At 44.7% G+C, this 14,447-nt stretch overlaps 2 protein-coding genes across 3 annotated transcripts; both read left to right on the top strand.

Annotated features, from left to right (window-relative positions):
* The first annotated feature begins 500 nt into the window (after positions 1-500).
* LOC125512320 (uncharacterized) lies at positions 501-9,446 on the top strand. Of its 2 annotated transcripts, XM_048677409.2 has the most exons (3): positions 502-892; positions 1,156-1,447; positions 9,151-9,446. In XM_048677409.2, the coding sequence occupies exons 1-2, from the start codon at positions 605-607 to the stop codon at positions 1,417-1,419; spliced, it is 552 nt and encodes a 183-aa protein (XP_048533366.1). In that variant the 5' UTR covers positions 502-604; the 3' UTR covers positions 1,420-1,447; positions 9,151-9,446. The 2 variants fall into 2 exon arrangements, with proteins under 2 accessions (XP_087399335.1, XP_048533366.1); XM_087543209.1 differs by lacking the exon at positions 9,151-9,446 and having other exon boundaries at positions 501-892; positions 1,156-1,678.
* A 2,092-nt stretch (positions 9,447-11,538) lies between these two features.
* Positions 11,539-14,355, top strand: LOC125515810 (uncharacterized). The gene is made up of 3 exons (XM_048681314.2): positions 11,539-12,018; positions 12,538-12,848; positions 13,970-14,355. The coding sequence occupies exons 1-2, from the start codon at positions 11,650-11,652 to the stop codon at positions 12,793-12,795; spliced, it is 627 nt and encodes a 208-aa protein (XP_048537271.1). The 5' UTR covers positions 11,539-11,649; the 3' UTR covers positions 12,796-12,848; positions 13,970-14,355.
* Positions 14,356-14,447: the final 92 nt, after the last annotated feature.

Below are 14,447 nucleotides of genomic sequence, written 5' to 3'. Positions count from 1 at the left end.
TTAAACTTTTCTGAAACTTACGAACACATTTTTGAAATAAGCAAAAGATTTTTGAAGTTCTATTTTTTTTATTTTGAACATTTTTTATTTTTACGATTTTTTTTAAAAAAGTACATTTCTTTATATTTGGAAAAAGTGTTGGAAAATGCATTTTTGAATTTCTGAACATTTTTGGGAAGAGAAAAAAGTGAAAAAGTTAAAAGAAAAACATTAAAAATTGAAAAGAAAAGAAAAGGAGAAACAGAAAATGAAGCAGAAAAAAAAACCAAAAAAAGAGAAACAAAAACCAAATGAAAACCAGAAAAGAAACAACACACGAAAACCCGGTTCAGGGAATGTTCTGGAAGGTACCCAAAACCGTGGCGAATAGGTTTTCCGTAATTCGCCGTCCCACAATTCGCGGCAGCAAAAATATTATTGGAAATAAAGGTAGAAGTGGGCCGGCCCTGTGAGAATCCCCCGTCCCACAATTCGCCGCAGCGAGCGGCGAATAGGTTTTCCGCCGTCCCCCTCCTCTCGCTCCCGCTAAACCCAACTTTACACTACCCAGGCTCCCGCATCTAAGAAAAAAAACTCTGCCACCTGCGCCTAGGGTTCCGCCCCCATGACCGTCGCCGAGCCGGAGATGCCGGCGTCGGAGCGCAGGCTCGTGGCCCTCGCCAGGTGGGACGCGCTCATCTTCCTGTACTACGGGATCGTGTGGGTCGGCACCGCGGCGTCCCTCGCCAAGGTCATCGCGCGCGGCGCTCTGGGCGAGGTCGAGGGTTCCGCCGTGCTCGCGGCGGCGTCCTGGCTCTCCCACCACTCCCTTATCTTCGCTGCCGTGTTCACCCCCGTTGCCTTGATTCTCGTCGGCGCCACCGGAGTGCGCTCCGCGTACAACACCAGGAAGGTAATCGCGGAAAATGTTCCTCTGTTGCCTTTTTCAATAGATCCGATTTGCTTCAAACCGGACAGATTTTACAGCAGTTGAAATAGGATTTTGCAATGTATGCGGTTTAAATAAGTTGCCAATTCCCAGTTGGAAATTAAGATCCATCATTTTCATGAATTCAAAACTGGCATTTACTTTATTTAAATGTCTCTGCATCCGTCTAGCTTAAGTGCATATAATAGGACCTCGTTCTGACCTTTTTTATGTCAATTCTTATCAAGGATATCAAAGAGCCCCCGAAAACTCTTCACCAGGTTGCGCAGATGATGCTCAAGGATCCTGTCATTGTTGGAGCGCTTGTTTTGCTGGTCTTCCTCCCGCTCATAAGTCATGAAGATTTGGTGGTCGGTCTGTTGCCTGTGAAAGAATCTCAGAGGGAACATGTTCGTTCAGTATTGAGGGATGTAGGGTCATTGGGTGTCAGCGCAGTATTTTGTTTCATCATGTTGCCCACTACGGTGCTGAGGCAGTGGAGGATGAAGTAGTAGAGGGTTATGTTGATGTGCTGTTGAGGTATATACCTGCTCTCTTCTCTGTTCTCCTATTGGCGTCACATTATATGTTTTTTGATAAGCCTACTGTTTCTAGTTTGGTGAATAATCCTGATAACTTGTGAGTTTTTCATTTGTGCCCCTATCATTTATAAATGTAAATGATTAACACTTATTGGTGTTGATAACTTTGTACCAAACCATTTTGTCGTACATCCCAGTTAGACATACAAGAAAGTTTGGTTTCTTGGCTTGTTGATAGATGTTAGCTTTCTTAAAAGTATTTGCAGTTAACACTGATCTTGTTTGGTACACGTTGCTGTTTGACCAATCAAATCCATATGGAGAGATCATTAGTGGAAACCTAGTATGCATTCTCCATGTTCAGTCATTCCCATGCTTATTACGATCAGGCAGCTTTGAATTGTTATTTATCTGCCTTTATTTTCTGTTACATATAAACTTATTGCATTGCTTTAGTGAAGATACAAATAGAAATTTAACTGGACTACTCAAGTAATCCATGATGTTAATATTATAGAACACACCCTTCATTTAATCCACAGCTAATATATACTTGCATGTGGTGTTGTTCCATGACATTTTTGTCGAAGTGCATTCGAAAACACATGTCAATGTTGTAGTAAGATTTTCTTCTCTTTCATGGGTTATCAGTGCCTCTTTATTTCCCCAAAGTAACTTGAGCCCCTTTGTTTCCCCAAAAGCAACTTGTATCGCAAGAGCAATTTGCAACAAATATTTTTGATAGTTTATATGATTATTTGTTAATTATAGTGGTGCTTCTTGTGCAATAAAACTGAAAAATACCACTGTTGGGGAGTCAATTCAATAAAGACTAACGCTGAAATGCCACTTCATCGAAAAAACCCTATTCCTTTGTTTATACCATTCTTTTGTGCCCTGTGGAGCGTGGATTGCTGTTCTGTCCACCAGTCTTCACAGTGTAATGCATGTGAATATATAGGGTTCATGATCTTAAGATGGTTTCCATATACAGAAAAAGGCTTTGGCCGTATCAACCATCATGCAACCCGATTCAAACACACGGCACCATAACACACACACCCACCCAAGGCCGGATACACAGGCACTGAAATCAGCAACACCACCCCATACAACTCCAAGCAAACATCAGGTGGACAATAAGCATTACTATGGAGTTACTAGGGCCCACCAACGGTGAAGCCACATTATAGCTGCGGGGTCAGCTGACCCCACAGCTCTAGCCCCACAGGTTCTTGGCTGTCGATTGAACCCCAGCTATGAGTAGCTCCTCTGAACCCACAGGTCAAAGCAGCTGACCCCACTGTCATTCACTCATACGGTTGGCCATCTATCAAGAAAGCCATCCCATCTCACGTGCTCTATCTGTCCAAACCATCGAATCTCTAATCCCTCTTCCAGTGCAAGGCTCAATCCCCCTTTTTTATTCCCCAAATATTTAATCTCTGTCAAGCTAAGAAGAGAAGGGGATGCTACTTCCAGGAGCCGAGTAGGCGGCTGCTGATTGCGTTGCCAGAGCCGTGGACATGGAGGCTACAACGAGCTTGGAGGAGAGGAGCCAGAGCTCGCTAACCGCTTCCCACCAAGTCAGGTCGCCTCGCTGGCCCAGCGCCCCTCCCGCTGCCGCCAAAGCAGCTGGCCTATGTGTCCACTGTAGCAAACATTGTAGCAAGAGGAGGGGAAAGGAGACCTTCACAAGTTAGTGTAAAGCTTTGACCCCACAGAGTATTTTTCCTGGCGCTGCCGTTGGGGCCCTCAACCCTGAACGAAAATGAGATGAAGCCGCACATGACGAACCGTGAACTCCAAGGCAGCGCCTTGAGGAAGGTCATGACACCGGAGCGCCGCCACCGCCCGATCCAATGATCAAGGTATCCCTCGGATCCAGATAACAAGTGACCGCAACAACACCTTCAAGAAGAGTATGATGCTGAAACGCCGCCATCGCCGTCCTGACCGAAGTCAGAACGGGTTTTCACCCCAGCCAGCACTCACCGCCACTGAAATGAGGTACAACCTGGCACACAACCACCACCGAACATCGCACCCCGGTAACCACGCTGCCCACACGACCATGGCTACCAGACAACACCTGAGCCACGAGCACCTCGACTCCCACCACAGGGCATCCGAGACCGCCCCTCATTGACCGGTAAGGGGCAGAAGATCCTCTCCACACACAACCCCCCCCCCCCCCCCCCCCCCCCATCTGCCCGAAAAAGGCACCTTGGCAAGATTGGGGCCTCGCCGGCCAGATCTGGGCAAGGAAGCTCTGGCAGCCCCAAGCCATGTTGCAGTTGCCCATCACGCCTCCAGACCATGTCGACGTCGAGGACGGGGACCCCCCTGCCTCCTTCCCCAAAGAGCTCCTGCCACCTCCGGCCAGCCCCCACGAGCCGCGAGATGACCCACCAGACCAGCCCATCGATCTGCCCCGGCCGCCGAGCCACGTACCTGCTGCACCAGCAAAGGAGAGGAAGGTTGAATCCACCACCACCGCCACAGCCAGCCCGCACCAATCGTATCCTGGATCGGGCCAGGCACCACCGACGCGCAGCCCATCTAGGCCATTTTGTACCATTGATTGTACTGAAATTCAGAGTTCATTTTGAGCTAGCTACCTTATACATTGAATTTGCACCTTTAGGTAGCCTTTCCAAATTAGGTTGTTTTACAAAGCAAGAAAAATTACGCTCTATATGCCGAGTTTTGATCGTTGTATTCTCCATCAGGTCTGAGGTTGCACATAACCCTTCCCACTCTTGATCTTCAAAATCTCTCTAGCTGGTGTACTTGCAGTTGCATGGTACTGACCCTTACCATATTAGCATAATACTACTCTACACATAACGATACAGACGAGTTCATAATACTGGTTGCTTCATTTTGCTAAACATCTACATATTCGCATTCAAGTGCTTCTTCTTCATTTTGGCATTTTTATGGGTTACAGACATAACGCTGAACAGATGGTGTTAATATGGGCAAGACAAATAGAATAGTCGACTCTTTGCGAAGTTTGTGGCCGCTTATAAGTACTGGATTATAGTTAGTTTGATACATGTATTCACGACTGTTGATTGATCCGCTGCTAGTATCGAATACCCCATGTGCTAGGAGCTCTCGTAATTTGAGATTGTGGCGTTGAAGTGTTTATTTGAAATCCCTCTCGCTGGTCCAGTTGCGTGGGCGCGTGGCAAGGTAGTGACCCTTAACATATTGGCATAATACTACTCTACATATATCACTACATGCATATTCATAATATTGGTTGCTTAATATTGAGAAACATCTCCACACTACTAGGAAAAGGCCTACTAATGGCGCACCTAATTTGGCCATTAATGGCGCATTAGTGGTGCGCCATTAGTGCCACGCCATTAGTATATTTTACTAATGGCGCACCACAGGTGCGCCATTAGTATCTGGTACACTAATGGCGCACCTCAGATGCGCCATTAGTATATACAACAGTGCGCCATTAGTATGCCTCCCGGGGGCCATGTATACCCAGGTGCTTTGGCATACTAATGGCGCACAACAACAAGATGCGCCATTAGTAACTTCGGCATACTAATGGCGCACTGTTTAATGATGCGCCATTAGTATCCTTTGGCATACTAATGGCGCACTGTGATGTGATGCGCCATTAGTATGAATATTAGGTTTTTTTATTTTTTTATTTTCTGTTTTTTGCACAGGTTACAAAATGTATAATTGGACAAAATATAAACAGCACACATCAACAACAGATTCATCGAATACAATAGAAGATTAGTCTCTGAATACAATTCATCATATTAGTCTCCGAATACAATTCATCATATTAGTCTTCGAATTAAAAAGACCGAACAAAGATAGAACATTATATTACAAGTCTCGAGACCGCGAGTAGCGAGTTTGTCTTCACATTACAAGTCGATATCGATCATCTAAACTATCATCACATAGAAGAGAGCTGCGGTCATCACGATGAGCATCATCACGATGAAACTCGTCTTCATCCGGTTCCTCCAACGCTCCCTCCCCTCTCCCGCTAGATAGCGGGCGTATCTAGAAAAAGTCCTAAACTAAACCTATACTAAACTATCTAGTTCTTAATCTTCTGCTTCTTTCTTCCAGTTCATCAACTTGCAAAACAAGAAACAACAAACATGAAAAACTTGATCAAGGTTTAAATGTAGCATTCCCCTTAGCAAAATGCCTTTGCTGTAGGAGCTAGCACTTACGAGTTTGGAAACATTAGTCAAACCCTAATCAGATTAAGTTGATCAAAGAAACAGTAGAAGAGAGCCAACACTGCATAAATGGAGCCAATAACCCAAAAGACAGAAGTAGAGCTAGCAAAGTATAGATCAAAGCCAAACCCAAAGATCAACTCAAACTAGAACTAACTCCATGATTAGGGGATCCCTCAATTAAGCTTGGGTTAGTTTTCAGATGAAATCCAACAAACCCACTACTAATCAACTAGCCCAGAGGTAGGGTTTGAAGTAGGGATTGTCCTCAGGCAGCCTAGTTGTGCTAGGACTATTGCATCATTGGATCAAGTAGTGCAACATCTTTAAGTAACGATGAGAGCCTCAGGACACCATCATTGGCATGGCAAGATTAAGGAGCACATGTTCTTATCAGTGAGAGTAGGAGAGAAAGAAAGAAAGTGAAGAGACCAGTGCAGCATCTGTTCAAATCAGATTTAAGAGAGAGGGAATTGGCAAGGAAAGATATAGTCCATAACCTGCAAGAAGAAATAGGCCATTGATAGCACATTTACTAAACATCTGCTATAAGCAGAACACATACACCCACTTACACATGGGTACTATTCTGTATATAGGTACACAAGCACAACACATGCACCTGGTATAGATAGGAGTATAAGCATGCATCTAAATTATCTGAAACATATGAAATAGCTAATGCAAAGAAAGAATTATCACTACATGCAACCGTCAGGACTATGTCCTGTACAATATACAACTAAACCACCAGTAGATGATGTACTAAACCATACAAGAAATACCAATACATGGTATTTAGATAAAGACTAGTATATATCAAACACAGATACCAGCTTGAAAGAGAAACTATAATTTTATACCACTACAGGAGCAAATCATGAAGTGCACAGAGTAATTGCAGTAAAGAGATGAATCAGTATATGTTGATCAATAAGAGAGTTACGGCTATATACAAATGAAGGACTATATCCTTTATAAGATAACAAAGAAACAGTAGCACTTATGCATATGAACAAACAGAACCAGCAGCCAACCAATAAAGAAACTAGCATGTGCTATATGACAGGAATAATAACATCTATAAGACCAAGATAATTGAAATGATAGGCCAACATTAGGGTCATGCAATCATTCGATCCCATCATTGCAGCACTAGTTGAGCAACAAATCAAATATAACAGTAGTTCCATTGGTTCAACCAACAAGTTAACAAGAGTTTACTTCCCACTACTAATTTTGCAACTCGTGATAATAAAGAAAACAGAGCACAAATAAATAGGAATGATCTTTTCCATGACACAAGCACAAACAAAATCACCCATACGCATGAAACAGAGCAAGGTACTAATATAGCAGCACAAGAGCGGGAGCTACAGGTAGGAGACGGATTCACAGGAGAGGAGGTTGGTCGATGCCGCACACGACCACGTCGCCATCACGCGGTGGATGTTGTAGTCGAGTTGGACCATGTGCGGGGTGTCGTCGTGGCGGTGGATGACCTGGTTGTCGTCATCGTCCACGGAGGATGCCTGCTGCTCCGAATCTAACAAACAAGTAAGTGCTAGTGTCGTTGATCTAGTACAGAAATTAAGCAAGCTAGTATAGGAGACACGCGTGCTGCTGCTAGTATCTACAGAAATAAATCAAGCTGCATGTGTGTGTGCTTGAGCTAGCTTAGTACGTACAGTCCATGGTTGGGCTCCAAAACTAATAGAGCATGCTAGCGTCAACAGAATCAATCACAAGGTTATTTTGTTGTTGTTGCTAGCAGTGCTAGCTGTATGTATTGATCCATCCATCCATGACCTAACTAATGTTGTTGTACCTCTAGACTAAGTGCAGCAACACAAGAAGGACTAAAACTACAGAGCACATGTGTACGTAACTACTATACTCATCCATGGCAAATTGTACCAAACCATCCATACATAGCCAGATTGCAATGGAGTGGATTTAACACAAGACATGAAAAATTGATGAGCCAAATGATTTTTAGTATTACTAACTTGAAAGGAAGCTCACTGTTTCCATCTTCTATCTATCCATGATTTTATTTTTCTGAAGCAAGCATCAAAAAGCACAATGACAATCGAATTTCACACAAAAACTGAACCAATACTTGCTGTTATGTAGTGTCCATGACAATTGCAATTCATGTCCACTCCAGATCAGATTTGCAAGGGCTAGAAAGAGAGGTTGTAGCTCACCATGTATGGGGGTAGGAGGTGGATGCAGGGAAGGGGTGGAGGGTGTCCTGCAGAAGAAGCTTCGCCATTAGAGCAACCTGCACAAAACAGAGGAAGGGGAGATGAATAAATCATGGTGAGGAAAAGGGCCTTCCACATGATTAGATCGGGAAGAGAAACAACAACAAAAATACCAAAAAAATCCCTTCCATGGCGTGCTGTACTAGGAGCAGCTCCTCTCTCTCCGCTAGGGTTTGGGGCGCTGGGAGGCTCCATGGTGCCGCTGCGTGGTGGCGGACAAGGGAATCCATCTCCATGGCGGCGTCCCGCCCCACGGAGGTGCGCCCCTCCTGCCGTCGTCGTCGGCACGCCCATGGCGACCTGCAGAGAAGGAAGAGAAGATGAGGTGAGGTGAGGAGGAGATGGTGGGCGAAGAAGGAGGGGGAGGGGCTTACCAGTGCTGGATCCGGTCACCTATGGCCTCGCCGTGGCCTGCCATGGCGGATCCCGGCGAACAAAAGGGGATGCAAAACCCTAGCCAGTGGGGGAGCCGCGGATCTGCATGGAGGTAAGCCAGATGCGGACCAAGGGGATCTCGCCGGCGTGCTGCGCGCGGCCGGAGCTCGTCGGAACCGGGCGGCGTGGGTGGCGACGGCGGCGAGGGAGAGAGGGGTTCGGGGGGAAGAGAGGAGGCGACGAGGGTTTGGGTGGGTTCGAGAGAGAGAGAGATGGATGGATGGATGGATGGATGTCCAAAATATCTTGTTGCTGCCCACTTACTAATGGCGCACCAACTCTAAATACGCCATTAGTAATCCAGGTTACTAATGGCGCACCTTCTGGTGGTGCGCCATTAGTAGTTTTGCAAAAAAAAAAACATACTAATGGCGCATTGTTCCACAGTGCGCCATTACTAGTTTTGCAAAAAAAGGAATAAAAAATATAATAAAAAAAACAACATTAGTGGCGCATTTTCCGACAGGTGCGCCATTACTAGTTACAACTAGTAATGGCGCACTGTGTCTGGATGCGCCATTAGTATGTTTGGACAGGCGCACTAGTTCAAAAAAAAATTTGATACTAATGGCGCATCCTGGGCCAGGTGCGCCATCAGTAGTTTCAGCTCTAATGGCGTATCAGAAGGTGGTACTAATGGCGCACCGCTTGTCTGGTGCGCCATTAGTGTCAATCCCATCTATAGCCCTTTTTCTAGTAGTGCCATATCCTCATTCAAGTGCTTGTATATTCTGCTAATCTTTTTTGTTTGTTAACAGACATAACCATGAATGGATGGTATTAAGATGGGCAAGACAAATACAAGATCTGGCTCTTTGCTGAAGTTTGTGGCCGCGGATAAGTACCGGATTATAGTTAGTTACATGTAATCACGACTGCAATTTGACGGTAACACGACATGTATTCACTGCTAGTATCGAATACTCCATGTGCCAGGAGCTCTAGTAATTTGACATTGTGGTGTTGAAGTGTTTATTTGCTGCTGGGAAGCCTGGAATACATGACCAGACAAGTCAGGGTAGCACCCTCTCCGAGGACAGTGCTTTTTTAAGCATATGTTTTTTGCTATGTTGGCAGTGCTATGTTCCATGACAACCATTTCTTCGCAAGTGGTTGGCCCAGTGGCATGTTATATTTGTAGCGACCATGGATGTTACAGATCTACAGATTTGTGGAGTATGTTCTTTTTTTTGTCTTGTGGATATTTCGTAGGCGGAGCTCATATCTTAGGTGGCCTCTTTAAAATAAGCGATGGTGACCATGAGGTCTATTACTACAGATGTTTAGATTGAAGGATTTACCTGTGTAAGTATTTTCTTTATCTTGCCTTTGATTCATGTTGGGAAGCAGTTCTCTATCGTTCTTCGGATTGCTTGCATCGAAAGAATGCACTCAAATTAGAGCCTAGAAGTACTTGAACATGGCCTAGTGTGGGTGGTGCTTCAACATGGCCTATAGGCAGGGCATTTTTATGTAGTTCTTCCAGGGTTTTTCTTCTTTCCAAACGATGGCAACACGTGAATGTAGTTCTCCAATATACATGATTGGCTGTTCACATCACTAATGTTTTTTTTAACAAATTACATTGAACCGTAACACTAATGTGAATTTATTTCTTGAGATTGTAGCCCACCAAGAGGGTAAGGTAGATTAGACCAAATGTGTTGTATGGCACCCTTTTGAAATAAAGATTTGTACAAAAATACACTCAACCATAATTTGTCATTTTTCGCAGAAATATTTTGATCTACAACATCATAATAATTCTACCCGTCTAAAAAAATCGGTGTTGTTTACTTGAAAAACCCTTTTCTCGCTAACTACAAACTTCTATCATCTAAGTTTTAACTATATAAATTAGTATGTAGTTTGGAATAAACAATTTGAATTCCTACGTAGTTTGAACTAAATAATTCGAGTTATATGTTGTTTGAACTAAACAATTTGAATTCCAACCTTTTTTCTCTGGAAGTGTGATCTTCTAGAATCCCCATTGCGATTGTCATGAAGTTAATATATAACCTAGTTTATAGCTAGAGATTTCAAAATTCCAACAAGAGGTGGTGCTAGCCCCCATGGCTGCCGGGGACCGGCGGGTTCTCTGGGGATGGTGGGCATGGCGGCGGCCGTGGATCTGGATCCCACACAGATTCGTTGTCGGTTCTTCACGTGGATGGCCGGCGGCGCGATGAGGGGTCCAATGAGGGGATGGAGGATCTCGGCCGGAGTATCGGCGGACGCGTGTGGATGGAGGATGGTGGTATTGTCTGGCATCGTGGTGACATCGACGACAGTATGGCCTGGCGAGGTGGATACATTGATCACTCTTGAAGGTGAGACGATGGGAGATGGCGGTAGCTGATCCTACAGCGTGCGCATGCGGTGCGTATAGAGGGTCTAGCTAGACTCGTTGGTTCTCTCGGCCTGCTAGCGGGTGGCTTGTTGAGGTCACCGTAATAGATGTAGTGTGTTGATATGCGGTCAGGGCACGTCATCAAGATTATAGGTATAGCAACAGTAGTTGCCAGAAAGGTGGCTTCAGATTTTTTTTTGAATTGTGTGAAATAATATAATAAAATGACTATATGCATCGCTTTGATGCAGAGGCCAAGATATTTCTTGCTACAAAAAACATCTCATTTAATAAACCAGAGATACTCCCTCCGTCACCAGTGTAGTGTGGGAGTACCTTAAAGAGAATAGAATCGGGCACTCATCATTTCCGCATACCTATTTAGAACCCGAATCCACTAGTAGAGGAAATGGGTTAGAGCAGAACCCAAAAACCGAACAGCTAGCCACAAAACCCCTTCCCGTGTTGGCAAAAGACACAAATTTGACCTTAGATCGAAATTATTTCACAAACTAAATTGTTCTTGAAAGTATTTCACTCGGCTGACTTTTAATGTACAACGTTTGACAGCAAGGCGCTGCACTCTACTGTGCAACGCCTAACACTTAGGCGTCACACTGTGCAGCGTCTAGCTCTAAGGAGTTGCACTACACTGTGCAGCGTCTAACTGTAAGGAGTTGCACAGTAGAGTGCAGTGCCTTGTTGTCGGGCGCTACACAAAAAAGCAGTTTAGTTTGTGAAATACTTTTGCTTTAAGGTTAAATTTGTTAATTTTGCCTCCCGTGTTCGTCGCTTATCCCCATTTCCCACAAACCCCCAACCCAACACTCCTACTCCGCCCCCTTGCTGCGCGACCCAACCACTCCGCTCCTTCAAGGACGAGGAGCTAGGGTTTCCCGTACCGATGGCCGTCGCCGACGCGGTGCTGCCCTCGCCGCCGCCGCCACCGCCGGCGCGGATCGTCGTCGTCGTGCGCTTCGCCCTCACCCCGATGCTGGCGCTCGGGCGCGTCCTCTGCGTCGCGGGGGGAGCCCTCGCCTGCCTGTGCTTCGCCGCTGCGTGGGTCACCTCCGTGGCCGCGGCTGCACAGATCGTGGCGCGCCGCTCCTGGGGCGAGGGCTCCGCCCCCTTCCTCTTCCTCCAGGTGCTCACGTACGGGGCTCTCAAGGTCTGCGTCTGCAGCTTCCTTGTGTTCGTCGCGCTTGCCGTCCTGTGGGCGTGCGTGGCCTGCGTGATTGCACTTGTATCTGGATCCACTCCGGGATTCAAGAAGGTATCGCGCAAATTAACTCCCTGTGACCATTATTCCGGTCGAATTACAGCAGTACATAGGCCATTATGTTCTAATTAAGTTGCCATATATATTACGTTAGTACTTAGTAGTTACTCCCTCCATTCTAAAAAATATAGTGCGCCCGCGCTTTCCGAGGTCGAACTTTGACCATAAATTTAACTTACAAGACCGACTGCGGCGGGAGAAAAAGTTACATAATTAAAAACTTATTTCGAATATGAATTCACTGATATAACTTTTGCTCCCGCCGCAATCGGTCTTGGTAGTTAAATTTACGGTCAAAATTGAAGCACGGGGATAGAGGAAGCACTACATTGTGGAATGGAGGGAGTAGTAATTTCGTAGTTCAGGTTGTCCTGATGTGTAGTAGCAGCAGCAGCAGTAGTACTAGTTTACTTGCATGTGTGTTCATCACTTCATTTGCATCCTACTATTTCCGAACCATTCCATATATACTGTTCATCCGTATGGTCTTATTGAAATTGTTGTCCTCCTCAGAGCGCCTCCGGACCAATCACGCGGGAGTCGGTTGCAGGCTTGTTTAGGCTTCTGCGCCCTGCGGTGCTTGGATTGGTCGCGGATGTGGCCTTCTTCCTGCTAGCGCTCGCTGGTCTTCTGGTAGCAATGATGTCGCCACATGTGGAGGGATCGATATCTCAGGGGGAAATGGTTGGTTCTGTAATCGAGGATGTGGGGACATTTGGTATACACGCGAGACGCGACAGCTTGCGTTGTGATCCCAGCTCTCTTTCTTAGTCTCTGGAGGGAGTACCAGGCGGTCAGGAAAGCACCATCACAGTTCTGTTGAGGTATACCTCCTCCCCCTTTGCTTTGCTCCCCAGTTCTTTTTCAATTATATAATCTGCATATTTTCTGTAGTCTCTTAATAGCATGAAAACAGTCACTGTTGTTAGTTTGCCATCATTTATCTTAACTTAGTGACTGCTGGTGTTGATATTTGTTAAGATGGAGCATTGTTCTATATAAAACCAATAAAGATTTTGCTATTTCCTCTGGTCATTGCATATTAGCATTCATGATAAAATTGGGTTTGGCATCGATTTTAAATTGCGCAGGATGCCAACTGATGCAGTTCTACACTTCTACTGTATGTATGCCTTTGTTACCAAGTGATGCTCATTAAAATGATCGATTCAACGTATTAGAAAAAAGTAATATTAACTGTTTACGCTCCATGGTCCGCTGTGACTGTTGTATCTTTGCAGCGAGTGAGATTGTAACATTGTTTGAGAACTCTTGTCACTGATACTTGCCCCGTTGAAACCAATGGGAGGACCCAAAGTTTTCAAGTTTTGTCTATGGCATACGAGTCTACTCTTCTTAGCTGCATTTGGCAATTGTGACTTTGTGCCTTGTTTCGTGACTCTGGTAAAAATAAGTAAACTGTTTGATCATGTAAATAAGTAACATGACGGTAAAATGGCACACCTCTAGTTCTTTAACAGTTATCACTTTTATGTGGCGCTATGCCCAATACATTTTGGTAGGATTACCATTGTGGCTTTCCGCTGTTCTGTGACACAGTTTAATGCTTTTATACTTTATTAGTAAGAAGAAGTAAATTGTTTGATCATGTAAATAGATAACATGACAGTAAATGGACGCACATCTAGTACTTTAATGTGGTGCTATGCCACTACATGTTGGCAGACGTGCCTTTGAGAACAGTTGATTTCTGGAGTTGCATTTTCATATCATTAGTTCTGTGTTTGTTAGCACTACCAATTGAAAGGACGAGAAAGATTCGAATTCTGTAATATCTCACAAGATAGAAGTTACTTCATTGCTGGAAAATGAGTGGCATTGCCTTTGGACTTATACTACTTGAAACTGTACTGTTGGAAATGTTGATATGACAATGTTCTTATATGTGGTAATCTGATCAAATTTTGGGTTGTGTTATTGGCAGACGAAGCTAAGAAGAGAAGGTGTCCGGAGAATTCTGCAAGAGCTACAGTACTCATTCTGCTGATGGTTGTGAGTGATCCCAACAGATGCAAGTTTTCAGAGGAAAAAGAAAGTTTCTGCAGACTTGCTTCTTTGTACCATTAGTAGACTCTATCTAATCGTCATTAGCCATCAAAACTTTTGTAGACGTGCTTATTTCTGCTATTGGTAGATCCTAATCGTCAATGCCCATGATGTTTCTTGGGTCATTAATTATGAGTCTGTTGGTGATATTTGGTACTCCTCACTAGGCTTGCACTAGAGTATTGGTGTATATATGATGGTGGAATTCGTTAGCGATCTCTTTGTACTGCCCTATTGGAAGAAAATGATTCCGTGAGACATTAATCTCGTGAATTCACTGCCGTCGGTTTGCGTACTTGTATGTTGTATGCACCTGCACGGTAAGAACGTTCTGCAGGTGGGTTATGTATGCGTTG

Source organism: Triticum urartu, chromosome 2A (genome assembly GCF_056163025.1).
Source record: "Triticum urartu cultivar PI428250 chromosome 2A, HENAU_Tu73, whole genome shotgun sequence".
NCBI classification, from domain to species: domain Eukaryota; kingdom Viridiplantae; phylum Streptophyta; class Magnoliopsida; order Poales; family Poaceae; genus Triticum; species Triticum urartu.
Note: the sequence above shows the minus strand (reverse complement) of the source record. Positions and strands in the feature narration are given on the sequence as shown.